At 64.7% G+C, this 12,453-nt stretch overlaps 3 protein-coding genes across 8 annotated transcripts; 1 reads left to right on the plus strand and 2 right to left on the minus strand.

The window, feature by feature from the left end:
* Positions 1–972: 972 nt before the first annotated feature.
* Positions 973–3,388, minus strand: TMEM160 (transmembrane protein 160). Of its 2 annotated transcripts, XM_071800876.1 has the most exons (4): positions 3,119–3,388; positions 2,670–2,970; positions 1,910–2,002; positions 973–1,450 (listed from the first exon to the last, which is right to left on the minus strand). In XM_071800876.1, exons 1-4 carry the CDS (start codon positions 3,386–3,388, stop codon positions 1,233–1,235), a joined length of 882 nt encoding a protein of 293 aa, XP_071656977.1. In that variant the 3' UTR covers positions 973–1,232. The 2 variants fall into 2 exon arrangements, with proteins under 2 accessions (XP_071656977.1, XP_071656978.1); XM_071800877.1 differs by lacking the exons at positions 2,670–2,970; positions 3,119–3,388 and adding an exon at positions 2,414–2,614 and having other exon boundaries at positions 978–1,450.
* Positions 3,373–8,064, minus strand: TBCB (tubulin folding cofactor B). Of its 2 annotated transcripts, none has more exons than XM_065859487.2 (6): positions 7,843–8,064; positions 6,885–7,028; positions 5,488–5,584; positions 3,923–4,094; positions 3,757–3,829; positions 3,373–3,668 (listed from the first exon to the last, which is right to left on the minus strand). In XM_065859487.2, exons 1-5 carry the CDS (start codon positions 8,026–8,028, stop codon positions 3,781–3,783), a joined length of 648 nt encoding a protein of 215 aa, XP_065715559.1. In that variant the 5' UTR covers positions 8,029–8,064; the 3' UTR covers positions 3,373–3,668; positions 3,757–3,780. The 2 variants fall into 2 exon arrangements, with proteins under 2 accessions (XP_065715559.1, XP_065715558.1); XM_065859486.2 differs by having other exon boundaries at positions 3,915–4,094; positions 7,843–8,061.
* A 51-nt stretch (positions 8,065–8,115) lies between these two features.
* Positions 8,116–12,344, plus strand: POLR2I (RNA polymerase II subunit I). 4 transcript variants are annotated; one of them, XM_071800880.1, is made up of 6 exons: positions 8,134–8,312; positions 8,759–8,813; positions 9,894–10,003; positions 10,451–10,525; positions 12,041–12,092; positions 12,169–12,344. In XM_071800880.1, the coding sequence occupies exons 1-6, from the start codon at positions 8,254–8,256 to the stop codon at positions 12,229–12,231; spliced, it is 414 nt and encodes a 137-aa protein (XP_071656981.1). In that variant the 5' UTR covers positions 8,134–8,253; the 3' UTR covers positions 12,232–12,344. The 4 variants fall into 4 exon arrangements, with proteins under 4 accessions (XP_071656983.1, XP_071656981.1, XP_071656982.1 ...); XM_071800881.1 differs by having other exon boundaries at positions 9,900–10,003; XM_065859488.2 differs by having other exon boundaries at positions 8,159–8,312; positions 9,930–10,003.
* Positions 12,345–12,453: the final 109 nt, after the last annotated feature.

Genomic DNA, 12,453 nt, shown 5'->3' on the forward strand with positions numbered 1-12,453 from the left:
TTTTGAGGCGAATGTGCGGGAATTTGGGTCAAAATCGAGCTTGGGTTTTCTGGGAAGGAATTGATGGATTTTTGAGGTTTTTGCCACCATTTTTATTTCGTCACAAAACGGGGCTGAAAACGCCCCCAAAATGCTCATTTTTTACATGGTTTTGCCCAAAATCCCTGGTTTTCATAGCAGTTTTGGGAGGGTCCATTTTATTTTGGGGGGGGTCTTTTATTATGGGAGGCTCCATTTTATTTGGGGGGGGGTTCTTTTATTATGGGAGGCTCCATTTTATTTTGGGGGGGGGTCTTTTATTATGGGAGGCTCCATTTTATTTTGGGGGGGGGTTCTTTTATTATGGGAGGCTCCATTTTATTTTGGGAGGGGGGTTGTTTATTCTTGGGAGGCTCCATTTTATTTTGGGGGGGTTCTTCTTTACTTTTGGGGCGGGTTTATTATGGGGGGGGGTATTTTTTAGGGGGTCTGTTTTATATTTGGGGTGGGTTTATTTGGGGGGGGGGGGGCTCCTCAGTCCCCACCGCAACCTCCAGCCACCCCATGGATTTATTTGGGGGGGGGGGGATTGGGGCTCACCCCATGGGTTCCTTTGGGGGGGCTATTTGGGGGGTGGGGGGGGATATCGGGGCTCACCCCATGGGTTCCTTTGGGGGTTATTTGGGGGGTGGGGGGGGATCGGGGCTCACCCCATGGGTTCCTTTGGGGGGTTATTTGGGGGGTGGGGGAATCGGGGGTCACCCCATGGGTTCCTTTGGGGGTTATTTGGGGGGTGGGGGGGGATCGGGGGTCACCCCATGGGTTCCTTTGGGGGTCTCACTCCGGGGGGGGGCTCCTCGGTTCCCACCTCCACCTCCAGCCGCCCCATGGGTTCCTTTGGGGGTTATTTGGGGGGTGGGGGGGGATCGGGGCTCACCCCATGGGTTCCTTTGGGGGTTATTTGAGGGGTGGGAGGGCGCTCATTCCAGGGGGGATCGGGGGTCACCCCATGGGTTCCTTTGGGGGTTATTTGGGGGGTGGGGGGGATCGGGGCTCACCCCATGGGTTCCTTTGGGGGTTATTTGGGGGGTAGGGGGGGCTCATTCCGGGGGGGCTCCTCGGTTCCCACCTCCAGCCGCCTCATGGATTCATTTGGGGGCGGGGGGATCGGGGCTCACCCCATGGGTTCCTTTGGGGGTTATTTGGGGGGTGGGGGGGGATCGGGGCTCACCCCATGGGTTCCTTTGGGGGTCTCACTCCGGGGGGGGCTCCTCGGTTCCCACCTCCACCTCCAGCCGCCCCACGTAGAGCGCCAGCGCGGCCGCCCAGAGCAGGGCGGGGATGGCGGCGCCCCCGGCCGCCCCCAGCGCCCCGGGCAGCGGGAGCAGCAGCGGCCGCCGCAGCCGCAGCAGCGCCCACGAGTACGAGAGGGAGGCCCAGGACACGCAGAGCCCGCCCAGCGCGAAGAACCCTGCACCGGAACCGGAACCGGAAGCCGCCTCAGGCCCCGCCCACAGAGCGGGGAGGGGCGGGGTGTGGAGTGAGGTCCCGCCCCCCGGAGGGTGGGGGGGAGGAAGGGTGGGGGAGGAAGGGGTGGGGGAGGTCCCGCCCCCCCAGAGCAGTGGGAGGGGGGGTAGGGGGTGTAGGGAGGGAAAGGTCCCGCCCCCAAGGAAGGGGGTGGGGGGGTCCCCAAGGTGGGTTGGGGGGGGTCCCAAGGAAGGGGGTGGGGGGGTCCCCAAGGAAGGGGGTGGGGGGGTCCCCAAGGAAGGGGGTGGGGGGGGTCCCCAAGGTGGGGTGGGGGGGGTCCCCAAGGAAGGGGGTGGGGGGGTCCCCAAGGAAGGGGGTGGGGGGGTCCCCAGGGTGGGTTGGGGGGGGTCCCCAGGGTGTCTCCAAGGGGGTGGGGGTGTCCCGGGTGCCCCCCCATCCCCACCGTAGGCGGCGTCCCTGCCGGTGTCACTTTGCACGTGGGCGATGACGCCGACGCCCGTGGCCAGGAGCCCGTTCCGGAACCAGGACAGGAACCCTGGGGGTGGACGGGACAGACAAACGGACACACAGCGGGACACAGCGGGGGGGTCAACGGCGCGGGAAAAGCACCCTCGGCCCCGCCTCTTCTCTAAGTCACGCCCCCAACCCTCGGCCCCGCCCCCTGTTGGCTTTACGCCCCCAGAGACGCGCCTCAGCCCCGCCCGCGAATCTTGACCACGCCCCCAGAAGCCCGCCCGGACTCCGGCCCCGCCCCCGAGCCTCGGCCCCGCCCGCAGCCCCTCGCTCCGGCCCCGCCCGCAGCCCCTCGCTCCGGCCCCGCCCGCAGCCCCTCGCTCCGGCCCCGCCCGCAGCCCCTCGCTCCGGCCCCGCCCGCAGCCCCTCGCTCCGGCCCCGCCCGCAGCCCCTCGCTCCGGCCCCGCCCCCGATTCTCGGCCCCGCCCCTCACCGCTCTCCAGCGCTTTCCGCAGCATCCACGCGTCCGCCCGCTCCAGGTCGGCGGCGCCCAGAGTCGGTGGCGGCGGCACCGGCGGGGGCTGCGGGACCCGGCCCAGGCTGTACCGGGCCCCCCCCCGCAGCGCCCGCAGCGCCGCCCGCCCCGCGCCGCCCCACCAGCCCATGGCGGCTCCGCAGGGCCCGCCCCGCCGCGGCGCGCACCGCCTTCCCGCCCCAGCGCCTCATTGGCGGCCGCTACCGCCGCTCACCGCGTCCATTGGCGGAGCCGCGCGTCCGTCGCCGCCGCCGCGCGGTGATTGGCCGGCGCGCCGCCCCCCGCGGAGCGGAAGGAGCGTCCCTATTGGCTCCGCGCAGGGCATGTCGGGATGCTCCGTGGCGGAAGCGCACCGACTCACCCCGGGCCTCCCCCGTCCCCACGCACAAAACCGGACAAAACGTCCTTTTTTTCGACTTAAAACGCCATTTTATGAGGCGGGAGCGACCCGCCCGTGCCCCCCGGGACGGCGGGGGCTCGCGGGAGACGGGGCGGGGGCAGCGCTGGCAGCGGCTCTGCGGGAGGGAGGAGCGAACGGTTACCGGGGTTGTTATTGTAGGGTCGCCCGGGAAACGGGGCGAGGTGGGGGGGGAAACGGGGCGAGGTGGGGGGGGAAACGGGGCGAGGTGGGGGGGGAAACGGGTCGCCCCAGCTCCAACTCACCCGCCCGGCCGCTGCGTCCGGCCCCGCCTCCTCCTCAGTGCGCCCGCCCATTGGCTGCGGAACAGAAGCCACGCCCCCCCGCGCTGGGAGGGGGGCGTAGCCAGCGCAAGAAAGATCCCAGCGCGGGGGGCGTGGCCAAAGCAAGCGGCGCCCCAGCGCGGGGGCGTGTCCCGCTGATGGGGGCGTGTCCAACCCAGGAGGCCACGCCCCCCGCGAAGGGCAGCGCCCCGGCGGGGACTTTGGGGACACACACACACGATTTGGGGACATTTTGGGGTGAAAGCAGCGCTGGGGGGGTGGGAAGCGGACAGAGCTGGACACACACACCCCAAAAAGAAGGGAAAATACAGCGATTTGGGGCCACGTCCCCCCCCAGCGCCACCCCTGCCCGTGTCCCCCTCGGTGTCCCCAATGTCCCCTCGCAGTGTCCCCTCACATCTCATCCTCCAGCCCATAGTCCTCCTCGGGAAAGTCCCCGGGGGTGACGCTCTGGGGTTTGACGAAGGCTCCGTATTTGGGCTGGCACTCGAAATACCGGCGCCCGCCCACGCTGCGGGGGACAAACAGCTCAGTGGGGACCCCCCCCTTAAGAAGTGGGGACATTTGGGGACAATTTAGGGACAATTTGGGGACCGTACCTTCCGTCGTGCTTGCCCAGGGGCTCATCGTAGCGCACGCCCACCCAATATCCCGGCTTGAAATCGGTTTGTCCTGTGCGGGGTGACACGAGGGTGGTGCTTTGTGGGGGGTTTGGGGACACAAAGCGGGGGTTTGGGGACAGTTTGGGGACACGTACCCACGTACATGATGGTGCCGCGCTTGCTGGGCTGGCCGGGGACGCGGACGAGGCAGCGGGCGCCCAGGGGGAGCGCGGCGGCCATGGCCTCATCCTGCTGCTGCTGGGCGGCGCGGCGCTGGGCGAGCCCCGCGTCGAAACGGCCCCAGCCGCGCTGGCGCAGGAACGAGCGCAGGGACTCTGGGGACAGCGCGGTGACGATGGGGGGGACACGGATGTAAGGGGATGGGGACATAGTGAGAATGTCGCTGGGGGGGGAAACGGGGTTGTCACCGCAATGAGGGGACGGGGACAGGGTCGCCATGGGGTCCCAGGGTTGTCACCTCAATGAGGGGACAGAGACAGCGTCACCACAGAGGACCCGGGATTGTCACCTCAATGTGGGGACAGGGACAGGGTCACCATGGACTATAGGGGACCCAGGGTTGTCACCTCAATGTGGGGACGGGGACAGGGTCACCACGGACTATAGGGGACCCAGGGTTGTCACCTCAATGTGGGGACAGGGACAGGGTCACCATGGACTATAGGGGACCCAGGGTGGTCACCTCAATGTGGGGACGGGGACAGGGTCGCCATGGGGTCCCAGGATTGTCACCTCAATGAGGGGGAGGGGACAGCGTCACCAGGGGGGACCCATGGTTGTCACCTCAATGTGGGGACAGGGACAGGGTCACCATGGACTATAGGGGACAGGGGACTGTCACCTCAATGTGGGGATGGGGACAGCGTTGCCACGGGGGACCCGGGGTTGTCACCTCAATTAGGATGTGGGGACAGTGACAGTGCCACCATGGGGACAGGGGATTGTCATCTCAATTAGGATGGGGGGACAGTGACAGGATTGTCACCTCAATATGGGGACAGGGCCACAGTGGGGTCAGGGCCAGTGTCACTATAGGGGACAGGGGATTGTCACCTCAATATGGGGACAGGGGCACAGTGGAGACACGGACAGTGTCACCATGGGGACAGGGGCGGTGTCCCCAGACCAGGGGGTGGCCCTGGGGACAGGGGTGTCACAGGGGGGTGTCACGGGGGGAGGGGGTGGCCCTTGGGAACACGGGTGTCACAGGGGGGTGTCACGGGGGGAGGGGGTGGCCCTTGGGAACACGGGTGTCACAGGGGGGTGTCACGGGGGGAGGGGGTGGCCCTTGGGAACACGGGTGTCACAGGGGGGTGTCACCGGGGGAGGGGGTGGCCCTTGGGGACACGGGTGTCACAGGGGGGTGTCACCGGGGGAGGGGGTGGCCTTGGGGACAGGGGTGTCACAGGGGGAGGGGGTGGCCCTTGGGGACAGGGGTGTCACAGGGGGGTGTCACCGGGAGAGGGGGTGGCCTTGGGGACAGGGGTGTCACAGGGGAGGGGGTGGCCCTGGGGACAGGGGTGTCGCCGGGGGAGGGGGTGGCCCTTGGGGACAGGGGTGTCACAGGGGGAGTGTCACCGGGAGAGGGGGTGGCCTTGGGGACAGGGGTGTCACTGGGGGACAGGGTGGCCCTTGGGGACAGGGGTGTCACCGGGGTGGCCCGTTGGGGACATGGGTGGCCCCTTGGGGACACGGGTGGGCTGTCACCTGGTCTCTTGTCGTAGTCGCTGTCGGGGATCTCGTACTTGGGCACCTGGGACGGATCCTCAAAGAGCCCAGCGTGGGATCCACTGCGGTCGGTGACCTGGGGACAGCGGGGAAACGGGGGGAAGGGGAAAAGATGAGGGGAAATGGGGGGGAAATGGGGGGGAAACGGGAAAAGATGAGGGGGAAAAGTGGGGGGGGAAACGGGTGGAAACGGGAAAAGATGAGGGGGAAAAGTGGGGGGGGAACGGGAAAAGATGAGGGGGAAACGGGGGGGGGAAACGGGAAAAGATGAGGGGGAAAAGTGGGGGGGGAAATGGGAAAAGATGAGGGGGAAAAGTGGGGGGGGGAAATGGGGGGGAAACGGGAAAAGATGAGGGGGAAAAATGGGGGGGGAAATGGGGGGAAAAATGGGACGGACAAGGTGGGAAAATGAGGTGGAAAAGCGGGAAAAATGGGGGTGGAAATGGGGTGGAAAAGGGTGGAAATAATGGGGGAAATGGGAGGGGAAAAATAGGGTGGAAAAGCAGGAAAAAGGGGGTGAAGGGGCGGGAAAACGGGGCTCAAAATGGGGTGGGGATGGGAGGGAAAAATGGGGGGAAAGAGCGGGAAAAATGGGGGGAAAGAGCGGGAAAAATGGGAGGGGAAAATGGGGTGAAAGAGCGGGAAAAATGGGTGGAAATCGGGGTGGGGAAAAAATGGGGTGAAAGAGCAGGAAATGGGGTGGAAAACGGGGTGAAAGAGCGGGAAAACGGGATGGAAATGGGGGGAATGGGGGGGAAAAATAGGGGGAAAAGCGGGAAAAATGGGGCGAAAGAGCGGGAAAACGGGGCTCAAAATGGGGTGGAAATGGGGGAAACGGGAGGGAAAAATGGGGCGGAAATGGGGGGAAAACGGGGTGAAAGAGCAGGAAAAATGGGGGAAAATGGGGAGAAATGGGGGGAGATGGGGGAAATTTGGGGGAAAAATGGGGTGAAAGAGCAGGAAAACGGGATGGAAATGGGAGGGAAAAATAGGGTGGAAAAGCAGGAAAAGGGGGTGAAGGGGCGGGAAAACGGGGCTCAAAATGGGGTGGAAATGGGAGGGGGAAATGGGGTGAAAGAGCGGGAAAACAGGATGGAAAGGGGGGAAATGGGAGGGAAAAATAGGGTGGAAAAGGCAGGAAAAGGGGGTGGAAAAGCAGGAAAAAGGTAGTGAAGGGGCGGGAAAATGGGGCTCAAAATGGGAGGGGGAAATGGGAGGGGGAAATGGGGTGAAAGAGCGGGAAAACGAGGGGGAAATGGGAGGGAAAAAGGGGCGGGAAACGGGGAGCGCGTCCCCGGCGGGAAACGGGACCCGAGGGGGGTGGTTCGGGGGGCGATTTTGGGTCGGAAAGGGGGAAATGGGGGGCGTGCGCTCACGTGCAGGCGGCAGCCGTCGCTCACGGGGAAGCTGCCCAGCAGGGCCTCGTCCCGGTCCAGCGGGCCCAGCGGCTCCTCCGCCGCCCCAAAGAGCTGCAGCTCCATGAGGGACGCGGGGATCCCCACCACCAGCTCCAGTTTGCACTGGGGGAGATGGGGAGACACCGGTTAGAACACTGGGGGTCACTGGTCCATACTGGGATCCCCCCCACCAGCTCCAGTTTGCACTGGGGGAGACGGGGAGACACCGGTTAGGATCCCAATAAGCAGCTCCAGTTCACACTGGGGGGTCACTGGTCCATACTGGGATCCCCCCACCAGCTCCAGTTCGCCATGGGGGTCACTGGTTAGAACTGGGATCCCCACCACCAGCTCCAGTTTGCACTGGGGGAGACGGGGAGACACTGGTTAGAACACTGGGGGTCACTGGTCCATCCTGGGATCCCCACCACCAGCTCCAGTTTGCACTGGGGGAGATGGGGAGACACCAGTTAGAACACTGGGGGTCACTGGTTAGAACTGGGATCCCCACCACCAGCTCCAGTTTGCACTGGGGGAGACGGGGAGACACTGGTTAGAACACTGGGGGTCACTGGTCCATCCTGGGATCCCCACCACCAGCTCCAGTTTGCACTGGGGGAGATGGGGAGACACTGGTTAGAACACTGGGGGGGTCACTGGTCCATCCTGGGATCCCCACCACCAGCTCCAGTTTGCACTGGGGGAGACGGGGAGACACTGGTTAGAACACTGGGGGTCACTGGTCCATACTGGGATCCCCCCACCAGCTCCAGTTCACCATGGGGGGTCACTGGTCCATACTGGGATCCCCACCACCAGCTCCAGTCCACACTGGGGTCCCCACCACCCGCTCCAGCCCGCCCCGGTCGGCACGGGGCTCCCCCCGGGCCCGGTAACGGCGCTGAGGCCGCGGAGGCCCCGCCCCGGTACCCGGTACCTTGAGCTCCGCGATGGTGAGGCCGGTGCTGTAGCGCTTCTGCGCTCGGAACACGTTGAGGTTGCTGCTCACGGCCAGCGCCACCGAGCCGGGCGCGGAGACCCCGCTGAGCAGCGGCCCCAGCGCGGCCCCGGCAACGGCCGCCGCCTCCATGTTCGCGGCTCCGCCGCCGGCCGCCGCCTCCATGTTCGCGGCGCCGCCGCCTCTTCTGGAACCTTCCCCCCGCCCCCCTCGCACTCTCCACCAATCAGCACCGCCGGGCCCGCCCAGCGCTCCGCCAAGTAACCAATAGCGAAGGGAGCCGCCCCCGCTGCGTTTGGCCAATAGCGACGCGTTGTGGTTGGCGGGAGGAGGGTTCGCGCAGGCGCTCTCGCGAAGTTTGTCCCCCCGCGGCCGCCGTCGCCGGGCGCCATGGAGACGGACGGGGCCTACGAGCCGGGGTTCGTGGGGATCCGATTCTGCCAGGAGTGGTGAGCGGACCGGGGACCCCGGGGACCCCAATATCCCTCTGGGGTCCCCTGTGCCCCCCCATTACCCCCCCAGGGTCCTAATTCCCCCCCTGGGGTCCCCAGTGTCCCCCCATGGGCCCCCCGGGGTCCCCAATATCCCTCTGGGGTCCCCTATTCCCCCCATTACCCCCCCAGGGTCCTAATTCCCCCCCTGGGGTCCCCAGTGTCCCCCCATGGGCCCCCCCGTGGTCCCCAATATCCCTCTGGGGTCCCCTATTCCCCCCATGGGCCCCCCCCAGGGTCCTAATTCCCCCCCTGGGGTCCCCAGTGTCCCCCCATGGGCCCCCCCGGGGTCCCCAATATCCCTCTGGGGTCCCCTATAGCCCCCCATGGATCCCCCCCGGTGTCCCCAGTGTCCCCCCCGCCCAGTGATGTGACCCCCCCCTCCCAATTTGTGTCCCCCCCAGCAACAACATGTTGTACCCCAAGGAGGACAAGGAGAACCGGATCCTGCTCTACGCCGTGAGTGACCCCCCCCGAACTGGGACCAGTCCCCCCCCTCCCAGTTTGATACTGGGACCGGTCCCCCCTCCCAGTTCGATACTGGGACTAGTCCCAGCATCACGGTGGGGTGCGCCCCCCGCTCCCAGTTTGATACTGGGACCGGTCCCCCTCTCCCCAGTTCGATACTGGGACCGGTCCCCCTCTCCCCAGTTCGATACTGGGACCGGTCCCCCCCTCCCAGTTTGATACTGGGACCGGTCCCCCCCTCCCCCCCAGTTTGATACTGGGACCAGTCCGCCCCCAGTTTCATAGCAGGACCAGTCCCAGTTTGATACTGGGACCAGTCCCCCCTCCCAGTTTGATACTGGGACCAGTCCGCCCTCCCAGTTTGATACCAGGACCAGTCCCAGTTTGATACTGGGACCAGTTTTCCCCTCCCCAGTTTGATACTGGGACCGATCCTCCCCTCCCAGTTTGATACTGGGACCGTTCCCCCCTCCCAGTTTGATACCAAGACCAGTCCGAGTTTGATACTGGGACCAGTTTCCCCTTCCCAGTTTGATACTGGGACCGGTCCCCCCTCCCAGTTTGATACCAGGACCATTCCCAGTTTGATAACGGGACCGGTCCCCCCCTCCCCAATTTGATACCGGGACCAGTGCCCCCCCTCCCACTTTGATACTGGGACCAGTCCCAGTTTGACAGTGGGACCTGTCCCCCCCTCCCAGTTTGATATTGGGACCAGTCCCAGCATCACGGTGGGGTGCACCCCCCCCTCCCCAGTTTGATACTGGGACCGTTCCCCCCTCCCAGTTTGATACCAGGACCAGTCCCAGTTTGATACTGGGACCGGTCCCCCCAAACCAGTTTGATACTGGGACCAGTCCCCCCCTCCCAGTTTGATACCAGGACCAGTCCCAGTTTGATACTGGGACCAGTCCCCCCCTCCCAGTTGGATACCAGTCCCCCCCCAGTTTGATACTGGGACCAGTCCCCCCCTCCCAGTTTGATACCAGGACCAGTCCCAGTTTGATACTGGGACCAGTCTCCCCCTCCCAGTTGGATACCAGTCCCCCCCCAGTTCGATACTGGGACCAGTCCCAGTTTGATACTGGGACCAGTTTGTTCCCCCAGTGCCGTAACTGCGATTACCAGCAAGAGGCCGACAACAGCTGCATCTACGTCAACAAGATCACGCACGAAGTGGAGTGAGTTAATTAACAGAGGGTTAATTAGCAGAGCGGGTTGATTAATTATGGCTCCCGGATGCCTGGGTCCTGTTCTCATGGAGGGTGTTAGGAGAAAGTAATTAAAGAGTAATCAATTAATAAGAGAAAAGCAATTAAAAAGAATCTCCGGAGTGATTAATAAGAAGTTAAGGAATGATGTAGGGTAATTAATTAGAGAGTGATTAGTGGAAGGCAATAAGGACAATAAAGATGAGTGGGGATGGATTAATAGGCGTGATTAATAAATGAATTGCTAATTAATACCAATAATCAGTAAATTAGTCAATCGAAGGGTGTTGGGTGGGTGATTGATAAGGGAGAGCTCCAGGGCAGTTAATGGTAATGAGTAAGGATGTTGGTGAAGGGTAATTAATGAGGGGGTGGTTAATGAGTGGGGTAATTAAGGGCTAATTAAGGCTCTCGCAGCGAGCTGACGCAGATCATCGCCGATGTGTCGCAGGACCCCACGCTGCCGCGCACTGAGGACCATCCCTGCCAGAAGTGAGGGGACAGGGGGACATCCTGGGGACACCCTGGGGACAGGGGGACACCCCTGGGGATGTGGGGACACCCTGGGGATGTGGGGACACCCCTGGGGATGTGGGGTCACCCTGGGGATGTGGGGTCACCCTGGGGACAGGGGGACACCCCTGGGGACAAGGGGACACTCCTGGGGATGTGGGGTCACCCCGGGGACAGGGGGACACCCCTGGGGACAAGGGGACACCCCTGGGGATGTGGGGTCACCCTGGGGACATCCTGGGGACAGGGGGACACCCCTGGGGATGTGGGGACACCCTGGGGACACCCTGGGGACAGGGGGACACCCCTGGGGATGTGGGGACATCCTGGGGACAGGGGGACACCCCTGGGGATGTGGGGACATCCTGGGGACAGGGGGACACCCTGGGGACATCCTGGGGACAGGGGGACACCCCTGGGGATGTGGGGACACCCTGGGGACATCCTGGGGACAGGGGGACACCCCTGGGGATGTGGGGACATCCTGGGGACAGGGGGACACCCTGGGGACATCCTGGGGACAGGGGGCCACCCCTGGGGATGTGGGGACATCCTGGGGACAGGGGGACACCCTGGGGACCCCTGGGGACACCCCCAGGAACGTGGGGACGCCCTGGGGACAGGGAGACATGGGGACCCCTGGGGACATGGGACACCCCCAGAAATGTGGGGATGCCCCTGGGGATGTGGGGACACCCTGGGGACAGGGGGACATGAGGACACCCTGGGGACATGGGGACACCCCTGGGGACACCCCTGGGAATGTGGGGACACCCTGGGGACAGGGGGACACCCCCAGGAACATGGGGACACCCCTGGGGACAGGGGGACATGGGGAGACCCCTGGGGACACCCTGGGGATGTGGGGACACCTCTGGGGACAGGGGGACACCTGGGGACACCCTAGGGACAGGGGGACACCCCTGGGAACATGGGGACACCCCTGGAGACACTGGGACACTTTTGGGGATGTGGGGACACCCCTGGGGACATGGGGACACCTCTGGGTACAGGGGACAACCTGGGGATGTGGTGACACCCCTGGGGACAGGGGGACACCCTCGGGGACACCCCTGGGGACGTGGGGACACCCCTGGGGATGTGGGGACACCCTTGGGGACAGAGGGACATCCTCAGGGACACCCCTGGGGACATGGGGACACCCCTGGGTACAGGGAACACCTGGGGATGTGGGGACATCCCTGGGGACATGGGGACACTCTTGGGGACACCCTGGGGACATGGGGACACCCTTGGGCCTGTGGGGACCCCTGGGGACATGGGGACACCCCTGGGGACAGGGGACAACCTGGGGATGTGGGGACACCCCTGGGGACATGAGGACACCCTTGGGGACACCTGGGGATGTGGGGACACCCCCAGGGACACCCTGGGGACACCAGGTCCCCCTCTCTGCTGCTCCTGTGCCCTCCCCAGCTCTGGTGTCCCCATGGGGCTCCAATGTCCCCCCGTGTCCCCACTGTCCCCCCCCAGGTGTGGACACAAAGAGGCCGTTTTCTTCCAGTCCCACAGCGCCAGAGCCGAGGTGACGTCACCCCCATAAGTGTCCCCAAACCTGTCCCCGTGTCCCCAAAATTGTCCCTAAAACTGTCCCCCCCTAGGACGCCATGAGGCTCTACTACGTCTGCACCGCCCCCCACTGCGGCCACCGCTGGACCGAGTGACACCCGAGATGTCCCCGGACCCCCCAAAATCGGTGGCACCCCCAAACCTGCACCCCCGTGTCCCCCCCACCCTGGGGTGACATTTTGGTGACAATAAAGGAGACTTTTTGCAATGGGGCGTTGGAGGTTTTGGGGCCTGGGGGTGACAAAATGAGCCCCCAAATTGTGGCTCTGGCGCCCCAAAATGTCCCCCCCCCAAATTTGGCACCGAATCCAACCCCG

Source organism: Patagioenas fasciata, chromosome 33 (genome assembly GCF_037038585.1).
Source record: "Patagioenas fasciata isolate bPatFas1 chromosome 33, bPatFas1.hap1, whole genome shotgun sequence".
Lineage (NCBI taxonomy): Eukaryota > Metazoa > Chordata > Aves > Columbiformes > Columbidae > Patagioenas > Patagioenas fasciata.

What these genes read in the sequence shown, in the direction of transcription:
- TBCB (XM_065859486.2), bottom strand. Translation starts at nt 8,028, where the DNA reads ATGGAGGCGGCGGCCGGCGGCGGAGCCGCGAACATGGAGGCGGCGGCC. An exon ending in TCACCATCGCGGAGCTCAAG is followed by an intron (nt 7,029 to 7,842) that starts GTACCGGGTACC and finishes CATCTCCCCCAG; the next exon opens with TGCAAACTGGAGCTGGTGGT. An exon ending in CGACTACGACAAGAGACCAG is followed by an intron (nt 4,095 to 5,487) that starts GTGACAGCCCAC and finishes CGCTGTCCCCAG; the next exon opens with AGTCCCTGCGCTCGTTCCTG.
- TMEM160 (XM_071800876.1), bottom strand. Translation starts at nt 3,388, where the DNA reads ATGTCCCCAAATCGTGTGTGTGTGTCCCCAAAGTCCCCGCCGGGGCGC. An exon ending in CGGACGCAGCGGCCGGGCGG is followed by an intron (nt 2,971 to 3,118) that starts GTGAGTTGGAGC and finishes TCCCTCCCGCAG; the next exon opens with AGCCGCTGCCAGCGCTGCCC. An exon ending in CGGCAGGGACGCCGCCTACG is followed by an intron (nt 1,451 to 1,909) that starts GTGGGGATGGGG and finishes GTTCCGGTGCAG; the next exon opens with GGTTCTTCGCGCTGGGCGGG.
- POLR2I (XM_071800880.1), top strand. Translation starts at nt 8,254, where the DNA reads ATGGAGACGGACGGGGCCTACGAGCCGGGGTTCGTGGGGATCCGATTC. An exon ending in ATCCGATTCTGCCAGGAGTG is followed by an intron (nt 8,313 to 8,758) that starts GTGAGCGGACCG and finishes TGTCCCCCCCAG; the next exon opens with CAACAACATGTTGTACCCCA. An exon ending in AAGATCACGCACGAAGTGGA is followed by an intron (nt 10,004 to 10,450) that starts GTGAGTTAATTA and finishes AGGCTCTCGCAG; the next exon opens with CGAGCTGACGCAGATCATCG.